The following is a 22,433-nucleotide window of genomic DNA, read 5'->3' on the forward strand; positions in this document are numbered from 1 at the left end:
ACCCCCACTCACTGACCCCGCCACTAACCCCCCACTTGCCCTGCCCACTGACCCGCCCACAGACCCCCACCCCTGACCCCGCCCACGTGACCCCACTCACTGACCCCGCCCCACCGATCCCCACCACTGACCTGCCCACTGACCCCGACCTACAGAACCCCCACCCACGACCCCGACCCCCATGACCCCGCCCACCGAATTCCCCCACCCACTGACCCCCGCCCATGACCCCCGCCCACTAGACCCGCCCACTGACCCCGCCCCCACCGACCCCCACCCCACTGACCCCGCCCACCGCCCCCCACCCACTGACACTGGCCGCCCACCGACCCCGCCCACTGACCCCGCTCCACCGACCCGGCGCCCACAGACCCCCCTGACCACCACCCACTGACCCCGCCACTGACCCCGCCTGTCACCGCTGGTTCTTGCTTCGCCCGTCTTAATCTGACCTGTGTGATTCCCGGCGCAGCAGGACGACTCGGCTCGGCCTCTCAGACTCCAGTCGTACGAGCTCCGATTCATGCAGTCGACTGGCGGCTTGGTCGCACTTACAGAAGCTCTGCTGGCACAAGTCGCCAACATCTGCAGGAGACAAACACACTCGTCACCAGGCAGCTGTGGAACAGGGGGGGGACAATTCCTCATGAAGCTCAGGACAGGAGCTCTAAAGCGTCTGAAAGCCTGTGTGAGAACAGCGATCCGGGTTACCACAGCTTGTGTTTGCGGTCGCACATGTGAAGTTGTACGGTGGAGGAGGCAGCTCCAGCCTGCAGGGGGCAGGCGTCCTGGTAACACAGCCTGTGGCTGTAGCAACAACGCAGCACAGGAAACCGAGAATGGTTCAATAAACATGGATGAATGTCAAGAAACGGTGACACAGTTGTTAGTATTGAGGATATAAGGACAGAGGCTGCAGATCAGATGCTCTGAGACTGTTTTGTCATGATACACATCAGGAAGTCACTAATGCTAGCATGAGAGTGTGAGCAGCCAGATTTGTACCATTTTCCAGGAACTCCTGCACAGAAAATGAGATTCTGAGTGACGATACGAGAGAAAAAAAACCGCCTCTCACATTATTCAGCACGGCAGAGGTTTTATCTATAAGCAGACTCTCCCTGCTGCTCTGCAGACGGTCGCTTCCAGCTGCACATTTCTAATAAGTCACTCAGCTGTATTTCTAAATGCAGGAGCTGCAGCGGTGCCGTTGCCGCTGAGATCCGTCTCTTACGAGTCCAGAGGAATCCGCTGGGACTCCGGCGGCCGCGAATCTGCAGGAGCAGCCGTAACCTTCCAGGTCACGTGGACAGATCCCTGTCGCACAGCGCAGTCTGGACACAAAGCTCAGCAGCGACGGGTAATTGTCGAAAGAGAGTGGAGCCAGGTGAACCGCAGCCCCAGACAGTCTGCAAGGAGAGGAGATGGGAAATGAATGCAGAGGCGACAGGAGCCAAACCCAAACAGCGGCGATCTCATCGGACCTAATCCTGTTGGCAGCTCGCAATAACCCCGGTTCAGAGGCGCAGACCATCACCAGGCCACAGATCCCCACATGTCAGAGTGCAAGGCACGGCGCTGATCAGGACTGCTGGTCCAGAGCGTCACAGATGATGTGTTGATGTGGACGCCAACAACACCTGACAGCGTCACAGAGAAATCAGACGGCCGCCTGGGAATCCAGAGTCTGCCTCGGAAATTAAACCCTGGACGAGCGGCTGCTCTGGAAGACACACCCACCCAGCTGGACTTCATTCACTCACCTTTTTTCATTTGAATTGAATTTTACCCTGACTGTGCTCTAACAGATCGATTAGTACACTTTACTTGAAGCACCCGGTATAACACATATAAGTAGTTATAAACACTCATACATGATCACAATGCTTATAACTCACTATACAGCACAGGGTTAGGGTTAGGGTTAGAGTCCTGGCATTGTGATCATCTTGAATGTTTGTAACTATAGCTACACGTGTTATAATGGCATTATAATGCTTTATAATGTGTTATGTACTTATAATGTGTTATACAGGGGGCTTCAAATGAAGTGTTACCGATCGATTTTTCATCAGATTTGATGTCAAATCTTTCAGTGTTGTCGGTATATTTACAGATGTTTTAAACCCACAATCAAAACGGAAGAGTGTCTGTGTGTGGTAGATTATTTCTTTGTTGTCTAAACGTTTATTATGGATTTTATACCCCTGGAAATTGGTTTATTCCCCTTTAAATTGCTGCCACATTAGTGAGCAACATCAATCAATCAATCAATCAATCAATGTATTTTTGTATAGCCCAGTATCACAACAACAGTTGCCTCAGAGGGCTTTACATGCTTTGCAGTAGACTGATAACTTTTGTTTTTCCTCTTGGATGATCCCAGAGGTTTTCAATGATGCTGCAGCGATCTGGCCTCCAGAAATCAAGTGCCATACGAACAGCGTTTGAGTTCTGCACCAGCGCTTGTTCAGGATGGTCTGGACAGAAAGCGTCTGATAAAAACCCGGACCGTCTGTCTGCCTGAGGTTCCTGACGCTGTCGTCTTGTCACTGACAACCACTGTGAAATCTAACCTGGCCTTCAGTCTGGAGATGCCCTCAGAATGAAAATGACTTGTGTGTGATGAGCTGCTGACTGCTTCCTCTTTCTGCCTTCATCGGGCTGTTCTACGTTTTGCTTCAGCGTTTCGTGGTTTCGTTGTGACTGCAGTATCTTGCTCCAGATGAGCGTCTGACTCCACTCATGTTATCCTCTGTTCTGCTGCTGTTAATAATCCTGCAACTTCTCAGGATGAGTCTCTAAACCCCAGCATGAGCAGTGCAGGCGCCGTCCTGTCTGGTCGGTCTCCAGCTCTTCTCTCATGTCTTCGGACCACGTCTGGATCCTCCCTGCAGCGATCTCCCTGCTGGATTGTTTTGTGTGTACAGCTTCCATCAGCTGATAATCACGTAATGTTCTACATCTTTTTAAATAATAAATGTTTCATGCTGTGCTGAGGGTTTTTCCACTCATTAAATCTGCATGTGCGCTGTTCCCGTTCAGGTCGTGATAAGATGGTTCATTCTCACCCGTCAGGTCCTCCATGTGTGGGTCGCTGGTCTCGGGGTCCGGACAGAACAAGGAGGCAGCTGAAAACACTTCAGATAACGACCATTTCAGAGATTGATCAAATCAGTGACTGTTTGAAGCAGATTAGCACAAAAACCATGAAAGTCGCCAGCATCCGTCTCACTGGCCATGGAGGAAACTCACCGTCTGGAACAGCAGAGAGCATGACAAACCCACATCAGCAGCATGGTTGTTCCTGCAGACAGAAAGACAAACCTCATACTGCATTCATAGTTTTTTATCAGGAACACAAACTCATCATCTCACAGCAGACGATGTGCTGCTTCATACTGGAGGTGGAGTCTGCCACCGAAGCATTTCATGCCTTACTCTCTGTAATTGTATGTTAGATGATCCAACTAGACAGAATATCACTGCCGCACACCCCAGCACAGCTTCTCTGACTTTTTGATTGCTCGTGTTGCGTACATGAATATATCCTCATTACCATGTGGAATTAAACCCGTCCATCCACAGTGTGGCTCTACGATGAGAGGAGAACGCTGGCCGTCGTTTACACTGTTAATGCGGTTTGGAAAATAATTCATATCATGCAAAACTATGCAGATGTGTAGTTTTGAAACTGAGAGAAAGAAATCTATTGAAAGCTAAAAGCTGACCCCTCTGCCGGGGGCGAGGCCTGGCGTCCGACCACAGCCTCGGTCACCGCCAAACTCGAGCGCCGCCGATAGATTTCCTCCAGCGAAGCAGACACCCGGGCTCACCCAGACCCTGATAACCCCGCGCCCGCCAGGCCGTCCTGTCCAGCGACTCCTAATGGCTGCAGAGAGCTCGGCCCGCCTGTGGCTGCCGCTGCCAGCCCCCCAGCAGCGGGGGAAGTTACCGGCACCTCTGAGGAGGTCAGCCGTCTCATCACACACTTCTATTAAATCTTTAATGCCCAACTCAAAGCACGGCGCCGCAGCTTAATGGATTCACGCGACAACAAAGAGTCGCTTTTATGGAGATCAATGGAAGCGAGCGGGCGGCCCAGGTGGAGACGAGCTTTCAGCCGGAGGCGTTCAAAAAAGAACGCAGGCAGGAGAAAGCGGGAAGCGCAGTGTGTTTACAGGAAGAGGGAAATATTACGGGGATAAAGCAATGAGGACTGTTTTCTTTAGCCTGAAGCTTTAGAAGAAACGTGGTGAAGCTTCACTCCGTCACGGTGATCGTGCAGCAGGCAGCTGGATGAATCAACACACTGTGACAAATCCTCCAGGTCCAGAGGATCTTTGATGGATTCTTGATGAGTTGTGAACATGTGCATGGTAAATGCTGCAGCATTTATGGGAACAACAGGCTTTTACCCACACTAATCTGAAGAAGCGCCCGTCATATGGGATTCTGATCGGAAACTGTTGGTTGTAAAACATTTTGATCAAAACTATGATTAAATGTTTTATTTAACAGTAAGTACTTGTATTTTCATACAACACAAAGTAAAACTGAATAATTTATTGGGATTTCTAAGATGGTATTTTCATTTTACAAGTGAGAATAAAGCCCCATTTCAACATATTGAAGAGAAAAAGGAAAACTTTAACTGTGTTTGGGTGTTACTTTAATAAAACAGTAAAAAGTTTTGTACATGTTCAAATAGATGGACAGATACAAGAATGGCGGCCTGCAGAGTGACTCAGTCAACATTTCAGTCACCACATCATGTGCGGTTCTCAGGAGGGAAATCAGAAGACTGCTTGAAAAGCATATTAACCTGAGATGTCCTGGCCTGTTTGTGAAGGCCTGGAGCTGTGAGGATCTCTGCTGAGGCTTCCTCCCCTCTCTGTCATGCAGAGGCAGGCTGATCGTTTGGGGCTTATCCAGAAACCAAAGAGGTTCGTCCTCACTGGAAGCGGTCTGAAAGCAGGATCTATCAGAGACGGCTTACGCTTAAAGGATGAAGTGATCACACTACACCGAACCAGTCATGAGTAGAATACATCTTATTTGGTTGATTTTTGACATTTTTAATGAATGTTTCCGCTCTCAGTTCTGATGCTCATCCTACAAATGCATGGACCTTTTGGCACAGAACACCGCATCATGAACAATTACACCATATTACCATGACACCAACGCAGCCGATTCTTTGAATATTGTTTCTTTATCAAGCAAAAACAGTGTAACACACATGCAGTTCAACTCCGAGTCTCTCTGGTTTGTTATTTTATACTTTGTTCAAATCTCCAGTCAGACGACCTCTGATTCCAGGTAACCCAGAAAACCTCTGCAGCGTTACGAAGCAGGAGCAGAACTGAGGGACTTTAAATGTCGAGCAAGCGGAGTGGAGGAGTGGGTCTTACCTTCTGTGTGGGCTGCAGGAGCTTCACTGGAGGAACCACGGAGTTGGACTCTGCGCCTGACGCAGTGCCGCTGAGCATCGGGCCGGTACAGAGGGCGGGACGACAGAATAACCTCCCAGTGCCGCTGACCTCCAGCTCCCTCGGTGACACCTGAGCTTATCGGACTCGGGTCCCGAGGGTTAGCAGGAGGTCGGGTCCGGACTGGGGGGGGGGTCCCACAGAGTGGTCTTTGTCCCGGAGGGGGCGGGGTCGGTGACCCGGGCCTCGACCCGCTCTTATCTGATGGTCCTCGGGGTTCGGATCAATGAAGGCAGGGGGGGTTTAGTGGCGGGGCCTGGTGGTGGGCTCTGAGCTGGGCAGGATGTTCATCATGACCTCGTATCACAGGAAGTGGATCAGCTCTGAAGACCAGACCAGCTGACCTCACAGGGACGTCCGCTGTTTGAGATCTGCGTCTGTTATTTGAGCCGTTCCCCTCCTCTCACTCCTTCCCATGCTGTCCACACGACACCGGCTTCTGCAGAAATTTTGCTGCTTTCACAATAAAATCTGATTTCTCTTTGATGCTCCTCCAGGAGCAGTTCGGGACGATTTCTGCACCAATGTTGGAAGTATAATATGTATTTTAATTTTTAAAAACCCTCTAATCTGCCCTCAAACTGGCTTAAATCAATGAGGATTACGAAACACAACCAGCTGGAAACACTCCTGAGGGTATGCATGCTGAAAGCACGTTTCATTTCACATCTAGTGCATTGAAGCCTGAAGCATCATTTAAATGTAAGTAATTCCGTCTGATGAAGGACATGGAAATGGACGGAGTGCTATAGCTGTATGATGAATGCAATCTTCTGTAATTAAAATGCAATCAGGCTGACTTGGTGGAAAAAGAGCCTCAGAAGAAGAAACATGTATCCAGTTATTTATTGAGCTGAAACACAAGACAAAGAAACTCTCTTCCTACGTACAGTTCTGTGGACCTGCAGCCACGAAGAGCCTGGTTGAGTTCAGGACGCCCGCATTCGCAGAACAACTGATCTTTGAAAAATAGATTAAATACAGTATCACTGCAGGTCACGATGATCAACACATCTTGAATAAATATATATCATCAGCCTTAGACTCGGTTTCAGCAGTTTCCTCCAGATGTTCTGAGGTGTGTTCAGCAGTGGTGTGTGGTTCCGCTCGGTTCTGTGACGGAAGCTCTGTGCTTCCTCCTCGCCGCTCACAGCTTCAGGCACATCTTCGTCAGGCACCTCTGCTTCAGGTCTGAGGAGGAGGAGGAGGAGGAGCACATGGGCCGGGGGGAAACCAGCAACACAAACTCCAGGAAGCAGAGCAGGTTACCATAAAACGACATCACTGAAAATCACTGCTGTGTTCTTGGTTTTTCTAACAGGTTTTATGCAGATTGATTATCAGAAATAGAAACCGAGAATAGCATTGATTCATTAACTGATACTCTATAAAGGTGAAATAAGGTCTAATCTTTGTTTTTAAAGAGAGAATAACTTTTTTGCATCTTTTCATGAAAAAGCTGCTCCTGATGCTACAGACCAGGGCAGGAAACACATTTCTCAAATCACCACATGAAAAACCACTACTGAGAGCCGAGACAGGAGTCTGCTTCAGTTTTCCCTCAGTTCACGTTAAATCCTGTTAAAAAACAGTGTTGTGCGCGATATTTATGAGCTTTTGGTGCTTCGCACCACTTCTTCTTTCCCGGCCTTTGTCTGGAAATCAAGATTAAATCCACTTTTCTCTGTGAGGGGAATAAATTAGGTGTCTAATCCCACATTTAGTGCTTCACAATTACTTGTTTCAAACCGTGGGTTAACACAAATGTGTTACATCAAGTAACTTCCTTTCTCAGGGATTTACTTGGAACTGATGAATAAATTAGTTTTGATATAAGCTGCAGAAGGTCTCTGACTTCCTGTGTGTCAGAGTTGAACACGGAATACGTCTGGGATCCACTCGTACGCTGTGAAGCACCTCTGAAAGCTTCCTCCTCTAAAATGCCAGTTTTTACCGATGCATCTTATTTTGAGACATGCCGAAGTTCCTGGTGCCACAGTCGACAGGAATATCTTTCATGATGTTTTGTGCAATCCAATAATGAAGCCATTAGTTTGATTTTTAAACGTAAAATAAAGATTGTGACTTTTGACTCTTGCAATCTTATGTTATCACACTCAATAACGAGCCTGTGTTAAAAAAAAAAAATCACACTAATCATCCAAATATCATCAGAAATCAGAATGTCTCCTGTTTTGTTGGTGAAAATGAGTCAAACTGAGACAGTCGTCAAACTTCAGAGCTTCACTGATCTCTCCGAGGCTTTCTTACTCTTTGCTCTGCGCGCTACTCCCCATGTCAATTTCCAATCGAGTCCCCGGGTCTAAAAATAGCGGCGGCGGTCTAATTGGAGCCGGCGGACTGGTATGACGGCGTGTCAGACGCCAGCGGAGCGGCGGCTCCTCGGCGACCTCTGGAGCCCGTTAGGCCCTGCAGAGCCGCCGCTCTAATGAGCCCTGATGCCAGAAACATGGCCGACGCCTCGCCGTCAGGCAGGTGGGAGAGGAAGAGCACTGCTGCAGAACTTCACTCAGTCCCACTCAAAACCGGACCGCTCTAAATCCTGCTTCGTGCATTCAGGTCTGAAGTCGTGGTTTAAGTATTGTAAATCTAAGGGATTACGTCTTGCCTGTTTAGACCTTTACTTCTTTACAGCATCACAACTGACGCATCTCTGCTTCTGATTTGAAACTGTATCAGAGTTCCAGCACCTCATTTAACAATCAGCTGACCTGTTATTTTAATGGTTTTACTTGTCTTGTTTGCCTTATCTTCTCTCATACTTTGTCATCAATGTTTTCATCTTTGGTTGAAAGCTAAAAGACCACATGGCCTCTAATTCTCTGAACCTGTAAAAGGATGACACAGTTCTGGAAGAACGTTTATTCCTGTTTAAAACTGTCTGAGGAGGAAATGATCCGGTCGGCTCGGCAGCATTCCATTCCTTCCGAATTTAGTGTTTTATTTGCTTCACAGTTCTGGTGAATGAGGACATACTGGGTGATGAACAGTTCAGGAATAAACAAGAGGAAGTTCAGGTCATTTTGAATGAGATTAAACTACTTTACAGGTCAAGAAACAAAGAAACAGGGCCAGTCGCACCGTCTCTCCAGCGGACTCACTTCTGGAGAAGGACACTCTTCGGACGCGCCGACACACCTCGGCCGTGTGCTTCTCGTACCAGCGGTGGCTGTCCTCACAGAACCTGGAGGACAGGAGGACGCGGTCAGCAGCCTCAAACAGCAACTCCTCACACGCAGATGGTAAAAAACACAAACCTCATCTGCCATTCCATAAATAGGTCTGAATTTACATCCAAACAAACCTACAGAAGCTCCGCCTCCTCCGAAATAAAACTATTGTCAACCAGCCGTCAAACATTTCTGCTGTATCATTCAAAAATATTCAAAGATGCCACATGGATACGCAGCTGAAGATATATTCTAACTGTTTTTATAAAATTATTATCCTTTCCTTTTCAATAATTTGTGTTTTACTTCACAACACAAAATGCACAAATGTTTGAAATGTCAAAGAATGTGTCTGGGTCTTCACTGTGCAGACGTGATCAGTCAACTTCCAGTGCTTGTTTGTTGCTTTTTGACAGGAAAAACATGCAAACTCTCTACAAAGACTCAATCCCTGGACGTGGACTTGAAGACAGCACGATAACCACTGCACAACCCTGCAGACTGAATTTTGATAAGTGAAACTTCGCTGCTAGCTCTTACTGGTGAAATAAATCCTGCAGGAATAAATGAACATATGAAGGTCATGTAAAGGGATGCTTTTCAACACTTCTCAGGGTGAGTTTTTATCTGAATACGATCCAATCAGTCCCTGCAGGGGCCTTAATCTTTGCTCCATAAGGCTCCTTCTGTCTCACTCAGCTCCCTTCAGGCTCATCTAGTCAGCGGCTTGCCTGCCGCGGCGTCGTGCGAGCAGCAGGAGTGGAAACCTCTTCATGGGTGTCTTGTGTCCGAGCGGCCGGCACAGGCACTGGGAGAAGAACTTGCAGAGCTCCAGGACGCAGGGCTGCAGCTTGTGAGCGCCGACGGTGGTGGCGCCGCCGTCCGCCACGGCCTCGCCGCCGTCCGCCACGGCCCTCGCCGCTCAGCTCCGCCATCCTCCAGGGACAACCTCTCGGAGACGGTGCGAGACGGTAGTCAGTCCCAACCTGAACCTCTGCTTTCTCACGGGGAAAGAATCACGATCACAACCCGCCTCATTCATTTGCTCTCAGCACAGATGAGAAATGATAAAACGGCACATTATAATTAACCTGTGAAGGCTGCTGCGGATCTGGAGATATGGCGTGGACACTAACTCATCCTCTCAGCCAGCCTTCAGACAAGCTCATGTTTACTCTGCATAATGGCGTTTCAGGATTTCAATTCCCAACTCAGCGGAGCCCTGCATCTTAATCACAGCCAGTCCTGCAGGGGGAGAGGCCTCTGAAACACACAAACACACCTCCACCAGGTATTTCCATTACATCCTCTGCATATTTGCTTTTTTTTTGCAGAGTCGGTCACTGTGGCATGCTATTTCTCTGTTGCTGAGGAGAAGTTATTTGAAATCCTTGCCGCCGCCATGAGCAGGTGAACGGACGGGATGCGCATGAGTGGATCCACCGGGAAGGAGGAGGGAGGAGCTCTGCAGGCTGCACAGCTGGATGTTCATTCAGAACTCAGGGGGAGAGCAGCACACCTGCTTCAGCCCAGTGGAAGCACTGTGGGTTTATTCAGCAGCACAAAGCGGCTCTGTGAGGACCGTCTGAGCCAGAGACTCACCTCAACAACACTCTTTTGTTATGTGTTTGGCTTTTAAAGGGATAGCATTCTCAGTTAGACCGATGGGGAAGTCACTCCTCTGCATTAGTATTCAGTTAACCTGAGCTAAACCCGGCAGCTGCTGGAGGTCAGGGGTCAGGCTCCGTCTGCAGCAGGAGTCAAACTTTATGGTTTCTCACTGTAATTCAGTCTAACGGTTACAGGTGTTCCTGCCTGCAGCATCATATTCCAGCGCAGCGCGGTGAAATGATGGCATCTGTGCCCTCAAACAGCTGCCAGCCTCGCAGAACGGCTGCTGATGCTGCTGATGGCGGCGAGGAGGAGGCTGTGGCGTCTCCTACCACAGGACTGGACACTCCTCAATGACGGGTGATGCTGCGGCGAGCGATCTGCTGACCATCAATAAGACGGTCGGACCGAACATGAAGGACGGTGAGGAAGCCGCTCTGGACGTCAGCGCTTCCAGGACGTACCAGACAGATGGCGCTGTCTGCATCTAGTGGCCATTCTGCTCTCATTATTCCATTCTGATTGAGATTCCACTAATCTTAAGTCCTTCTGATTCATCAACCACCAGCAGTGCTGAGCGGCGGCGTATTTAAAGAGAACGCAGTTGAGATGTAGAGGGTCGTCCTCCTGAACCCGGCTCCCTGGGTGACATGCCACTGAGCCAGCTCCTCCCAGAGGGACGTGAGCACCGGCGTCGCTGTGTGAATGTGTAAAGCACTTTGAGAAGGCTGCTGGACCTGATAATTCACCACAATGCAGCCAAACATCTGCAGCTATAACAGCTGGCGGTACGTTTTTATCTCAGCAGCACTGCCTGCTAAATAAACTGATGTGTGTTTTACAGAAGGTCAAAGTTCTCTCTGCAATAACTGCAAAGAAAGTGATAGAAATGGTCTGTTTCTGCTCATTTGCATTTTTATTTTCACCAGTGACGTCTCACTTCAGCTCATCTTCAGATCTTCAGACCACCTTGAAGACACACTTCAGTTCTTCATTTAAGAAAAAACAAAACAATGAAGTGATCCGCAGAGGGAACACAGCCAACACCCAACTCAACCGCTAACGGGACCATGAGCCGCCGCCCGCCGCCCGCCGCCGCGTGACACAAACAACACCATTCACAGGCTAAAACACACACACACACACACACACACACACACACACACACACACACACACACACACACACTGAGAGTGCAGACATGTGCAGCTGGGCGACAAACGGTCATGTCAGTGCACACTAATGACTCGGTGACAAATTGCAGGATGCTGCGGCCGGCGGTTTGTTGCCAGGCAGACTCAGAGGTGGAGGAAGGGATGCTGCCGCTCCAGCTGCTGGCCCTACGCTGAGGTGTGACTGCCATCTAGTGGTTTCACCCTCAACAGAATACAGACATGTTCTAATGCATTGATCTATATTTATCTCTACAATGACCAGCTACATCTTCCATGTGGGATTGCATGTGGCATTCAGCCGTGCACTAATGTCCTCAGATTGTTCTGGACATGCAGTTAGGGCAGGACGTGTCAGGCTCTGAGTCAGTCACTGCAGAAACTATTTCCCCTTTTCTGTCATTTCACTGTGAACAGGAGCCGCGGTGTGAAAACATGCAGCTCTGACCAGCATGCACATCAGCAGGGAGGTCTATCCGACATGAGAGGAAGTTTAACAAAAACACCTTCAAGGCAAAACAACACAGCTGCAGGTGTTTTAAAAAAAAGACCCTAATTTTTATTATCAGAATGTACCTGTGACTTTTTGCAACTTCATTTTTGCCACCTGTGTCCTGACAGCTGCTTCCTCTCCTCCGAAAATTATACCAGAAAAGAAATACTCTGATATGAGGGGAATGATTCCAGTCTCCCAGCGTGACGATTAATGCTGAACGTTTCCCCAGTTTGCTTCCAACCTTTGCAGCTTGAACCCCATCAAAGCCTCACATGAACGGGCTGCGGCGCCTGCGTCGCCATGGTTACTATCTCGCGCATGGCTTCCGTCTCTTCTCTCCTCTGCTCGAACACACACACACACACACACACACACACACACACACACACACACACACACACACACACACCTCTTCCCGGGGCTCAAACTGAAGCGGCGGTCGCCGGCGGTGAACTGGTCTGATGAGATTACGGAGCTGCTCCTCCGGCTTCCAGGCTCCAGGCATCTTTGCATATGGGTCGATTATGGACAGTTTTGCCTCACACTGACTGCAGAACAGACCAAATGACCGGGATGTGAAACGAGCCTGACCGGCGAGGTCGGCTGTGGCTCTCTGGGAGTTCTGCAGCCGGGGAATGGACGGGACGGCTTTCTGTATTTCAAATCTTGTTCCTTCAGCAATCTTGTCAAAAAAGAGAAAAATCTGAGGTCACTTTATTTTTCATGAAGCTTTACAGTTATTCTGTCCAGAACACATTCCTCCTCCTGCGCAGGGCCGGACCTCTACGGGGAGCAATCTGGGGTTCAGTGTTTGGTCAAGGCCACTCTGGAGAGGAAGACGGCCGGCCCTGCCAGCTTAGGCTGAGGCTGCGCCGCCCGCCGCAGGACTGACCGACATGGCTGCGTTCAAACCCTGTTAGCGGTTGAGACTCTTCAAATTTAACTTTTGCTCAGAAGAAGGTGGACCATGTTCTTTTTTTTATCATATCAATTTTTAGAATCATAGTTCTCCTGTCTCGCCAAAACCCCGTCTTATTTCAAAATAGTAAAAGGATTTCACCTTTTGACCACTTGAGCAGAACCCATGGTGCTTTGCATCGTAGACCACATTCACACAGAGAGGCCAGCTGCCATGCAGGGCACTCACTTTATCCACTGGGATAGAGTATTTGGGGTTCAGTGTCTTGCTCCACCACACTTTGACGTGTGGCGATTTGGAATTGAACCTGCAGCAAGATGACCTCAGAGCAGCTGAGCCGGAGCCCTGGGAGCCCAGCCCGTCATACAGTAAACATCACTTACATCAGAGTTTATCCTTTCATCTTCTGGGGTTTTTTTTTGCAAATAAATCTAAATAAATCTAAATTTCTCATTTTTCACTGAGTTGACTGAACATGCAATACAAAGCTGGAGCGTTAAAATCCTCACCTGGTTTTTCAGTCTCCAGGGGCCTGATGGGAGTGGTGCTCCTCCAGTGGAGCGCCGGGGTCCCTCCCGGGGTCCCTCCTGTGGTCCCTCTACTGGTCCCTCTGTGGTCCCTCCTGTGGTCCCTCCTGTGGTCCCTCCCATGGTCCCTCCTGTGGTCCCTCCTGTGGTCCCTCCCGTGGTCCCTGGTGGGAGGTGGCGTGCGGCGCCGTGGTGCTGGCTGCAGGGAGGGTGGAGGCTGTCTCTGCAGCTGATGCGCCGGGCTCGGAGTCGGCGGCGCCGGGCGCCAGTGTGGAGGTCGTGGCCTGCAGTGAAGAGGCGGTGTGTGTTTGGGACGTCGTCACGGCCCGAGCCTCCACGGTTCTCGTGGTTCCGCCTGGCCCGGGTCTTCCAGACGCCGTGCCGGGCCTCTCGGCGGGGCGGCCCGGCGGCGTGGCGTCCTCGGGGCCGCTGAGCCGTGGTCGTCTCTGTTGCCGCCGCCGTTTCGTCCACAGGCGGTGGCGAAGCTGATCACACAAGAACCAAACACGTTAGTTTCACACGTTCATCAGCCTGATGAACAAGCGGGGAACTTGTTATTAGTGGGAAAAAGTCATGAAGTAAAATCTAACAGACTCAACAATTACAAGATGAGATCAACACGAAATATGTTTGCATAGCGGAAGGATCAACTGACCATAAAATCTGACTCACAAGAACAAACGAAGCCAAATGAATTTAAAGTGAATTTAACTTTGAGTGCATAATAGTAAATCTGGCACTGGGCTGCAGTCTAGATCTGTCTGATGTATCAGAATGGATCTGAATCTAGGCTGGAACCTGTAGCTGTGAGTGTGTGAGTGTGTGTGTGTGTGTGTGTGGAGTGTGTGTGTGTAGTGTGAGTGTGTGGTTGTCTGCCTCAGTGTGTATCGTCATCTGGAACGGCTGCAGCGACCAGCGACCTCTGGACGGAGCTGGATGGAAGATGAAGGGATGAATAAACATCCACCACCAAAGACCATCTCATCACATGACTGGTGGGTTTGACTTTATTTACACGTTTTGAGTTGAATTTAGACGCATGTTATGTTTTCTCCATGTTTCCATCTATCCTCATCCAGCTGGGCCGGGGTCGGGGGTCACGGGAGCAGACACCTGGACGGGTCACCGGTCCGGTACAGAGCAAACAGAAAGAGACAGGCTCATACACTCATATTCACTCCTTCACCAAGTAGCTTCAAATGCTTCCTAGACTGCAGACGGACACCGGAAAACAGAAATACACCTTTTTAAAGAGGAGATGAGAAGACTGACTGCAGAACGACTGTAAACCTGCTGTAAACTGAGCAGATCTTTGTGCTGGCACAATGGAATCTTCATCTGCTCCATCAAAACTAAACCTGAGAGTCAGTCGACGCCAACTTCCCGTCAGCGGCCCGTCAGACTCGGCAGGGGGATAAATAGGCGGCGCGGGCCCCCTGCGGAGACTCACCGTGAGCGGTGGAGTGGACCCTGCTGGTGAGCGCCCAGCTCGGCCCAGATGAAGACATGTGACTCAGGTTGGTGGGCAGCTGGTGCCATCCTGAAGATTTAAATAGACGCTGGAGATGAGGAAGAGACGGCGCTGACAGCAGACGCTCCAAGACATTTCTGAACAGAGCAGCAGATGAACTCACCGAGCGGGAGTCTGAGGGAGGACACGTTCGCCACTTTGAGAGAGAGAGGGAGTTGAAAGGAAGCAACAGAAGGAGGAGAAGTACATCATTATCATGAATCATGGTGAGAATTACAGACAGGAGTGGAAACACTCACTTCACTTTACTTTTTTGGACATTAAACCTTTCTGGGTATTTTAATGAGTATGTAATTTAAGTTGTGTGTAACTGATGTGTATGTATGGATGTATTATTATGTGATCTACTGCACTGCTTTACAAATCATGAGCTTCTACTGAGCAAAACCACAATTTGAATGACAGTTTTAAGACTAAGAGAACCAGTATTGTAGAGAAATATTCAGAAACCTTTTCATTTCTAGCTAGCTAGCCTAGCGATCTATCTGTCCATATGCAGACGAATTAAATGTACTTCCATTAAAGGTGCATTAAGGAGTTTTACAACCTTAAAAATACTTATTTTCCACATAAACATGTCACACATTTTTAATGATGTGTACAATGTGCCCTGACATATTCATTACCAGAACCTCTAACAGTGCTAAACTGTCACTTGAAAGTCACAGTGCCGGTCCGGCTCCAGCATGTTTTTGGGGAGAATTTGAAAGGAATGACGTAATGCGCGCTCCGGCTGGTTAGGTTTCGTGTTGTCCGCCATTACTCCACCAGAGGCTTAGTGAGCACCAACTGAGCAGGATCTTCCAGAAAGTCAGAACAGACTGGCTTCTAGCACTGCCACAGCTCCACACAGACTCCACAGGGAGAAGACACTTACATCTTACTTGAGCGCTACTAAACGAGCGAGGAAGAGTCCCCCTCTTCCATGCACGCGAGCCACAGAGACAAGTTTTTCACTAAGCTGCATTACGCCCAAGGCCTGCAGGGGGCGCTGTTTTGCATAAAACGTGCAAACTCCTTAATGCACCTTTAAAGATTTATTCATCACCATCATAACATCGAGAATCCTGAGAGCACGGCCACTGAGTGTGAAATGTTATTCTACATTATAACTAATAAGCACTACAGCGTCACTGTAGACGACCTGTTTGTGATATAAGGTAATAATCTATCTTATCTGCTTCACATTCAGGCGTCTCCTAAATCCCACAGATACACTGACCATCTCTTCATCTTCAAAGACTAAAATGTCTGCTTCCCACCCACTGCTCCCCTCAAAGCCTGCAATTCATTTAGAATCACATGTTCTCATTTAGTGTTACATTGCAGGCAGAGCTGTTAAACACTTCAAATTCTATTCTATTCTATTCCCACGGTGCAGCAGGCCTGTCTCCTGCTGCCCCCCTGCTGGGTGGATAAAGAGAACGAACCTCGGTGCGGTCCTTCGACGATGGTCTGGTTGAAGAGCGGCGTGATGGAGCCGACGTCCCACAGCGCCGGCACCTGTCTGCCTGCAGACACAGAACACAGAACAAAAACCACCATGTCCAGATGTCTGCTGTGGAGACGGGGCCGTGACGGGTCATACCAAGAGAAGTGGTGAGAAGGACTAGATTAGAGAGTTTTCACATCAAAGTGTAACGCGTGATGCTTGGGGGGTTACTCACCCATTTTCCCTGCCATCACACAGATGTAGATGCAGTCGGAGTTGTTCCTCTGGCTTACTGAAGGACAAAACAGGACGTGAGACTCCGTACAGGACACAGGTCGTCACTGTGGACGTCCACCCACCGGAGACGATGGAGGCGGATTTGAAGAGCTCCTGCAGGTAGCTGCTGGAGTTCCCCATCACGTCTAACAGGATGGCCGTGAAGTCTGAGGAGGAAGACGCCTTTTAGAGAGAAAAGCTCACTGCTGCCAAACCCCCCGAGCGAAGCGGCGCCTCCTGCCTGTCAGGTCGTTGGTCTCGTTGGAGACGCAGTAGCAGAACCGTCTCCTGAACACGTCGTTCTCTAGACTTCTGATGCTGGAAACTAGCAAACACAAACAGACAGCCGATTGGGACTGAACTCATAGTAATGGAAAGTTTAAACTATCAATCACTTCAAAGACACTCAAAGGAGGAAATACTGTGCTTTATTCTATCATTTTAAAAAAGTTAGAAATGTAGTTGTGCTTATTTTTGCTGCATTTGATGGATTTGTGTAAGTATTTAGACTTTATGCTGTTTTTGACTTTGACAGAAGGCATTATTTCTATTTGTGTCTTTGTTGCCAATAATATCTGCAGTTATACCAGCTACCACCAGATGGCGCCATTGACAAGGTTTTTAGCCATGACCTGCAGGAGGCGCTACAGTGTGCTTTCACACTTGTAGCATTTCCCTGCTTGCTGAGCTGGAGATGCGGTAAGCAGCAGAGTTTACTGTTGTAGAGCAGCAGGGTGAGCTTGTGGAGAGCCAGGGAGCTGTAGGACGTCACGCTGAGCAGGGAGAAGAGCTGCCGCTGGCCTGGAACACAACACACCCAGCACGGCCGCTCCAGAGGACACACACTTTGAAATGGCTGTGTGTGTGAACTGGGATCAGCTTAAGGTTGCTATAAAATACTAACATCGTTCAGAGGACAGTTTAATCATTTAGACACAGAAATTCAACATGAGAAAACATGCGGAGGAGTCTTTTTAACGCAGCGCTCTGTAAAGCTCCCGTCTCGGAGCTGCAGCTCGACCTCTGAGGGACGGTCCGCTCTGCCTTCATCAGCTACATACCTGGAAGATCCACAGCTCAGAATTGATCCCTGCCTGAGTGATATTATGACAACGTACCCGATTGGCTTGAATTTATTAAAGTATTGACCAGAGGGGTGAGATCGATGGCGGCGGGGTCGATGTGCTCTGCTGGGAATTCTGGGAAATAAAGACAGAGGGTGAAGTCAATGGGAGCTCGTTGTGGTTTTAATCTCTATTATGGAATTAGCATCATCAGCAGAAATGGACTCTGAGAACTGCCGGATGTTCAAAAGGGACAAAAATAGGTTTGATCACCTGGAGGAAGGAGACTCTGGGGGAGCAGTCAGAACAGCTGGAGGTCACTGAAACACTTCGCACTGAAGCTGATATTGGCATTTCATTAAATATACCAAAGGTATCGGTCACTCTTCAATATAATCACACTATATAGAACAGGTTTTAGCTCAGTAATAAAAAAGAAGCGACCTCTTCTTCACTTTTCCATTTGCCTGTAACGTGTTCGTCATGATGGAATCCAGCCATGAAGGGCTTCTGATTTCAGAACCGGTTTCTGTGTGATTGCTTCAAATATATCTCACCTGTCTGATGCTTCACGGTCTCCCATCGTTCTGAGATAGAGATTTTGTCCTACACTGTTTGCATTAACAGTTAGAGACAGTGGGAGATATTGTACGTTTATTTGTCGGTGCTGAACAACCGATAAAGCTGCAATATTCCACCAACAACCCTCAGAATGGTGTGACCTCTGAGTGAGAGTTCACAGAGGTTGATCTGAAAGGAGAAATTCCAAATATCAGTTAACACAAGAGTAACGTTTGAAAATTTGTAAAATGTGAAATATGAACACACTTCAAAAATACTGTGGGAAAATTAACTATTTGTGAAAATTCCTCCTGCCACAACTCTGCAAGTCTAATTATCTCCCTTTATTAACTGTAATGAGCAGCGTTAGAGGGATGAGCGGCACAGCCGAGTGTGAATGCTCCCATGAAAAATGCTGTTCTGCTAAACTCACACAGCTCTTCTCTGCTGTTGTTTTTTTGGGGTTCTGGAGTTGAACCAGCAGACAGAAGAACCGACGCCGTCCTCCTGGACGACAGAGGGGTGTGTGTCCGACTCATGGCTGGAAACACAACCATGCTGGCTGACAGGCAGCAGTGTGTGTGTGTGCGTGTGTGCGCGTGTGTGTGTGTGTGTGTGTGTGTGTGTGTGTGTGTGTGTGTGTGTGTGTGTGTGTGTTCTTGCATTGCTATCCTTGTCGGGGCCAAATGTCCCCACAAGGATAGCAAAACGTGGAATGACGTGCCTTGTGGGACCTTTTTCCAGTCCTAAGTAGGAGAAACAGTGTTTTCTTGACCATGTTGTTGTTACTGAAAAAAGTAAAAGCGCAAAAACATTTCTTTAGGGTTAAGCTTTGTTGTGGTGTGGGTTAGGGTTAGGGTAAGGGTCAGGGTTAGGGGCTAGACATGAATGGGAGTCAATGGACGGTCCCCACAAGGATAGAAATACAAGACTGTGTGTGTGTGTGTGTGTGTGTGTGTGTGTGTGTGTGTGTGTGTGTGTGAGCAGGCTGGTGAGCACGGCGGTCAGGTGTCAGGTGAAGGTTAGCTTCAGCTGTGTCTGCTCGTGTCACATGAGGTAAAGAGTTGTGTCGTCGTGTCGAACATCAATCATCCACCAATCAGCATGAGGCTCTCACAAGAAGGAGTTTACTGGAACGGTTCAGCGGACGGTTTAAAGCTGCTGTAGGCAGGATTTTGCTAGTCAATGCTAATTTTTCTGTGTTTTCTTTGGATTAAATGTTAGAGTATCCATTGATAGTCATTTCCGAGTGTAGCATAACTGCTCTACCGCGAGGGCGCAGCGTTTCCATCTGTCTCTGTTCTGAGCTGAAAAGGAATCTCGACAGCTCCAGGTATCTTGACCAATCAGAAGAGCCCATGAGGCTCTAACCGTGATTGGTCGAGGGGCGTTCGTCGCACGTTCTTGTGGGAGGGGCTTAACTTGCGTGAGGGCGTGATGTCACAGAAAACAGGACAGGATTGGCTGTGCTGGGTTTCAAATCGCCATCTTAGATGGGTCAAATCGCCATCTTGCTTAGGGTTACCTAAGCAAGATGGCGGAGATGCGGAATCCTGCCTACAGCACCTTTAAACCTCACCTGTAGAGTCGGGGAGGTGTCTCTCCTGTCTCTCTTCCTGGTGTCTCAGGACTGATGCTGAACAAAAAATGAAAAGCAAAGATGTTGGTATGCTCCCTCAGAATTCTCATTTAACAAAACAAAAGATGAAATCAGTTCCTGGTGCCGACCCACCTCCACTGAAGAGCAGCGAGAGTGAAAGAGTGGAGATGACTATAAAGCAGAAGAGCGGATGCTGAGTGAACCTCCAGGAAGCAGCCATGGCCCTGCCGTCACAAGAAAACACAGGAAAACTGTTCAAGATGGACTTAAACCCAGACGGCCATTAAAGACACACGTCCCTGATCTGTCTTCTCCCTTTTCATAACTTCCACACAGGTCAAAGTTCACAAGCAAGTCTCAAGAGTTGAATTCATGACTCTCAATAAGTGACTGTCATTAGATAAATATCTGAGCAGAGCTAAACTGTGAAAGTACAATGATAATAGAGCAGGAGTGTGTATCGTACACGGACCTGACAATGATTTATTAAAGCCAAGCAGCATTTATTAGAAGAAATATTCAAACTGAGGAGAACTGAGCAGAAGTTTTGAAGTAGAAGTGAGAAACAAACCTTTCATTAGTGTTTAAAAAATATTATTTTATTAAGAAAGAAAATGTTGGTCAGAAATGTACTGTTTTACTCTCCTTTCATATAACCTGAATATTATCAAGCCAGTTTATTTGAGGTAAACGGATCCTGAAGGCCTCTCAGTGAGCAGCTGTTCAGTTATGAATTTAACTATTTAGGAAAACACTTTGTGGTTTTTCTACACATTAAGACAACAACGACTCGTTCAGCTTAATCATCTTCATAAGAGCTTTTCAGGCCATTCAGGAAGAAACTAAACATAATCAGGTCTCCACCAAGGTGGTGAAAGTACGTGTGCACACAATGGACACGCTGGTGCTTAGGTTTAATACTATCATTCAGAATACTAATGCATTTAGTGAGTGAAACCCAATACTTTATGCAGTTCCTAATTGACACATTAAAATCTATAATCAATACCTCGGTCCCGTAATGAACATGTGGCGCTCACCTGCAGCTCCAGCCGGTCCTCCGCGGCGGGTCCGCCTCCGCCGCTCGGATCACGATCAGCGTCTGTTTCCGCTCCTCTGGACATGAGCGGCTGGCAGCGGGCTGGCAGAGAGGGACACGGGCTGGGCTGGATCCCATGCCCCACCCCACCCCCGCACCCCCCCCCGCACCGCCGCACTGCAAAAAGTCTCAGAGAGCAGGGAGAACTCGGGCTTTAACTCTGCCCCCCACAGGCAGAGGGATGAACTGCAGCAGCTCACCAGTTTGAAAATAACTAAAATCACAGCAACAGCATGAGAGAAAACGAATAAAATCAGGGTTTTTCGTACCCCAACATCATTGGCATGAAAATGCTTACTTAAATAGGGTTTTGACGAGTTCTAGGGATTATATGTGTGAAGTTACTGGCCAGTGGAGTTTGCATGTTCTCCCTGTCTGTGAATGGGTTTTCTTCAGGTGCTCTGTAAAGGAAAATGAATAGAGAATTAGTTTTACAACAAAACCTAAACTGACTTTCACTAGAAGCTTCAGTAATCATTATGCTTCAGTTCCAGAACTCTGCTTCAATACCACCTCATCTGAACGACTGATCCACAATAGATCCTATTGTGGCTGTTTGAGTCCATAAAAAAGAGGATAACTAGGGTTTTTTTCAAAAATATTTACCAAAAAGGGAGGAAAACAAGTCTCTGAAAGCATCATTTCTTTCTGCAATGCATTCATGAACATTTGTTGTAGGACTACTGATTCGTCTTTACCTATAAGGGAGCTTAAAGGTGCATTAAGGAGTTTTTCAACTTTAAAAATACTTATTTTCCACCATAAATATGTTACACATTTTTAATGATGTGTACAGTGTGCCCTGACATATTCATTACCAGAACCTCTAACAGCGCTAAACTGTCACTTGAAAGTTGCAGTGCCGGTCCGGCACCAGCATTTTTTTGGGGAGAATTTGAAAGGAATGACATAATGCCGCTCCAGCTGGTTAGGTTTCATTTTGTCCGCCATTACTCCGCCAGATGCTTAGTGAGCAACAACTGACCAGGATCTTCCAGAAAGTCAGAACAGACTGGCTTCTAGCACTGCCACAGCTCCACACAGACTCCACCAGGTAGAAGACACTTAAATCTTACTTGAGTACTTCTAAACGAGCGAAGACGGAGTCCCCTCTTCCGTGCTCGGGAGCCACAGGGACGTGTTTTCACTAAGCTGCATTACGCCCAAGGCCTGCAGGGGGCGCTGTTTTGCATATAAACGTGCAAACTCCTTAAGGCAACCTTTAAATATTACCAAAATCAAGTTAATTTCACAGAAAAGTGGAAAAAATGAAGTGTTATGAATTATGCTTTGAGACACAAGATGAAGGTAATTTATTTGTGTAGTGTGTGATTCAGGTAAACATCTTAACGCTCACCAAACGATCTCGTGTTGAGAAATATCAGGTGCTTCTCACCCCAGTTTGCCTTTTTTATTCCCAGTTTGACTGTGAGAAAGACATATTTCTCCTCCATGAACACAC

At 48.1% G+C, this 22,433-nt stretch overlaps 1 protein-coding gene across 1 annotated transcript; it reads right to left on the reverse strand.

The window, feature by feature from the left end:
* Positions 1-6,639: 6,639 nt before the first annotated feature.
* On the reverse strand, positions 6,640-21,049 carry hhla1 (HHLA1 neighbor of OC90). Its single transcript, XM_030116047.1, has 14 exons — positions 20,913-21,049; positions 20,005-20,096; positions 17,766-17,846; positions 17,365-17,448; positions 16,889-16,972; positions 16,731-16,814; positions 16,603-16,663; positions 16,370-16,446; positions 15,043-15,053; positions 14,859-14,967; positions 13,732-13,893; positions 9,451-9,604; positions 8,615-8,697; positions 6,640-6,683 (listed from the first exon to the last, which is right to left on the reverse strand). Exons 1-14 carry the CDS (start codon positions 21,047-21,049, stop codon positions 6,640-6,642), a joined length of 1,263 nt encoding a protein of 420 aa, XP_029971907.1.
* Between the last annotated feature and the right edge of the window lie 1,384 nt (positions 21,050-22,433).

The sequence above is a fragment of the Salarias fasciatus genome, chromosome 18, assembly GCF_902148845.1.
Source record: "Salarias fasciatus chromosome 18, fSalaFa1.1, whole genome shotgun sequence".
Classification (NCBI taxonomy): domain Eukaryota; kingdom Metazoa; phylum Chordata; class Actinopteri; order Blenniiformes; family Blenniidae; genus Salarias; species Salarias fasciatus.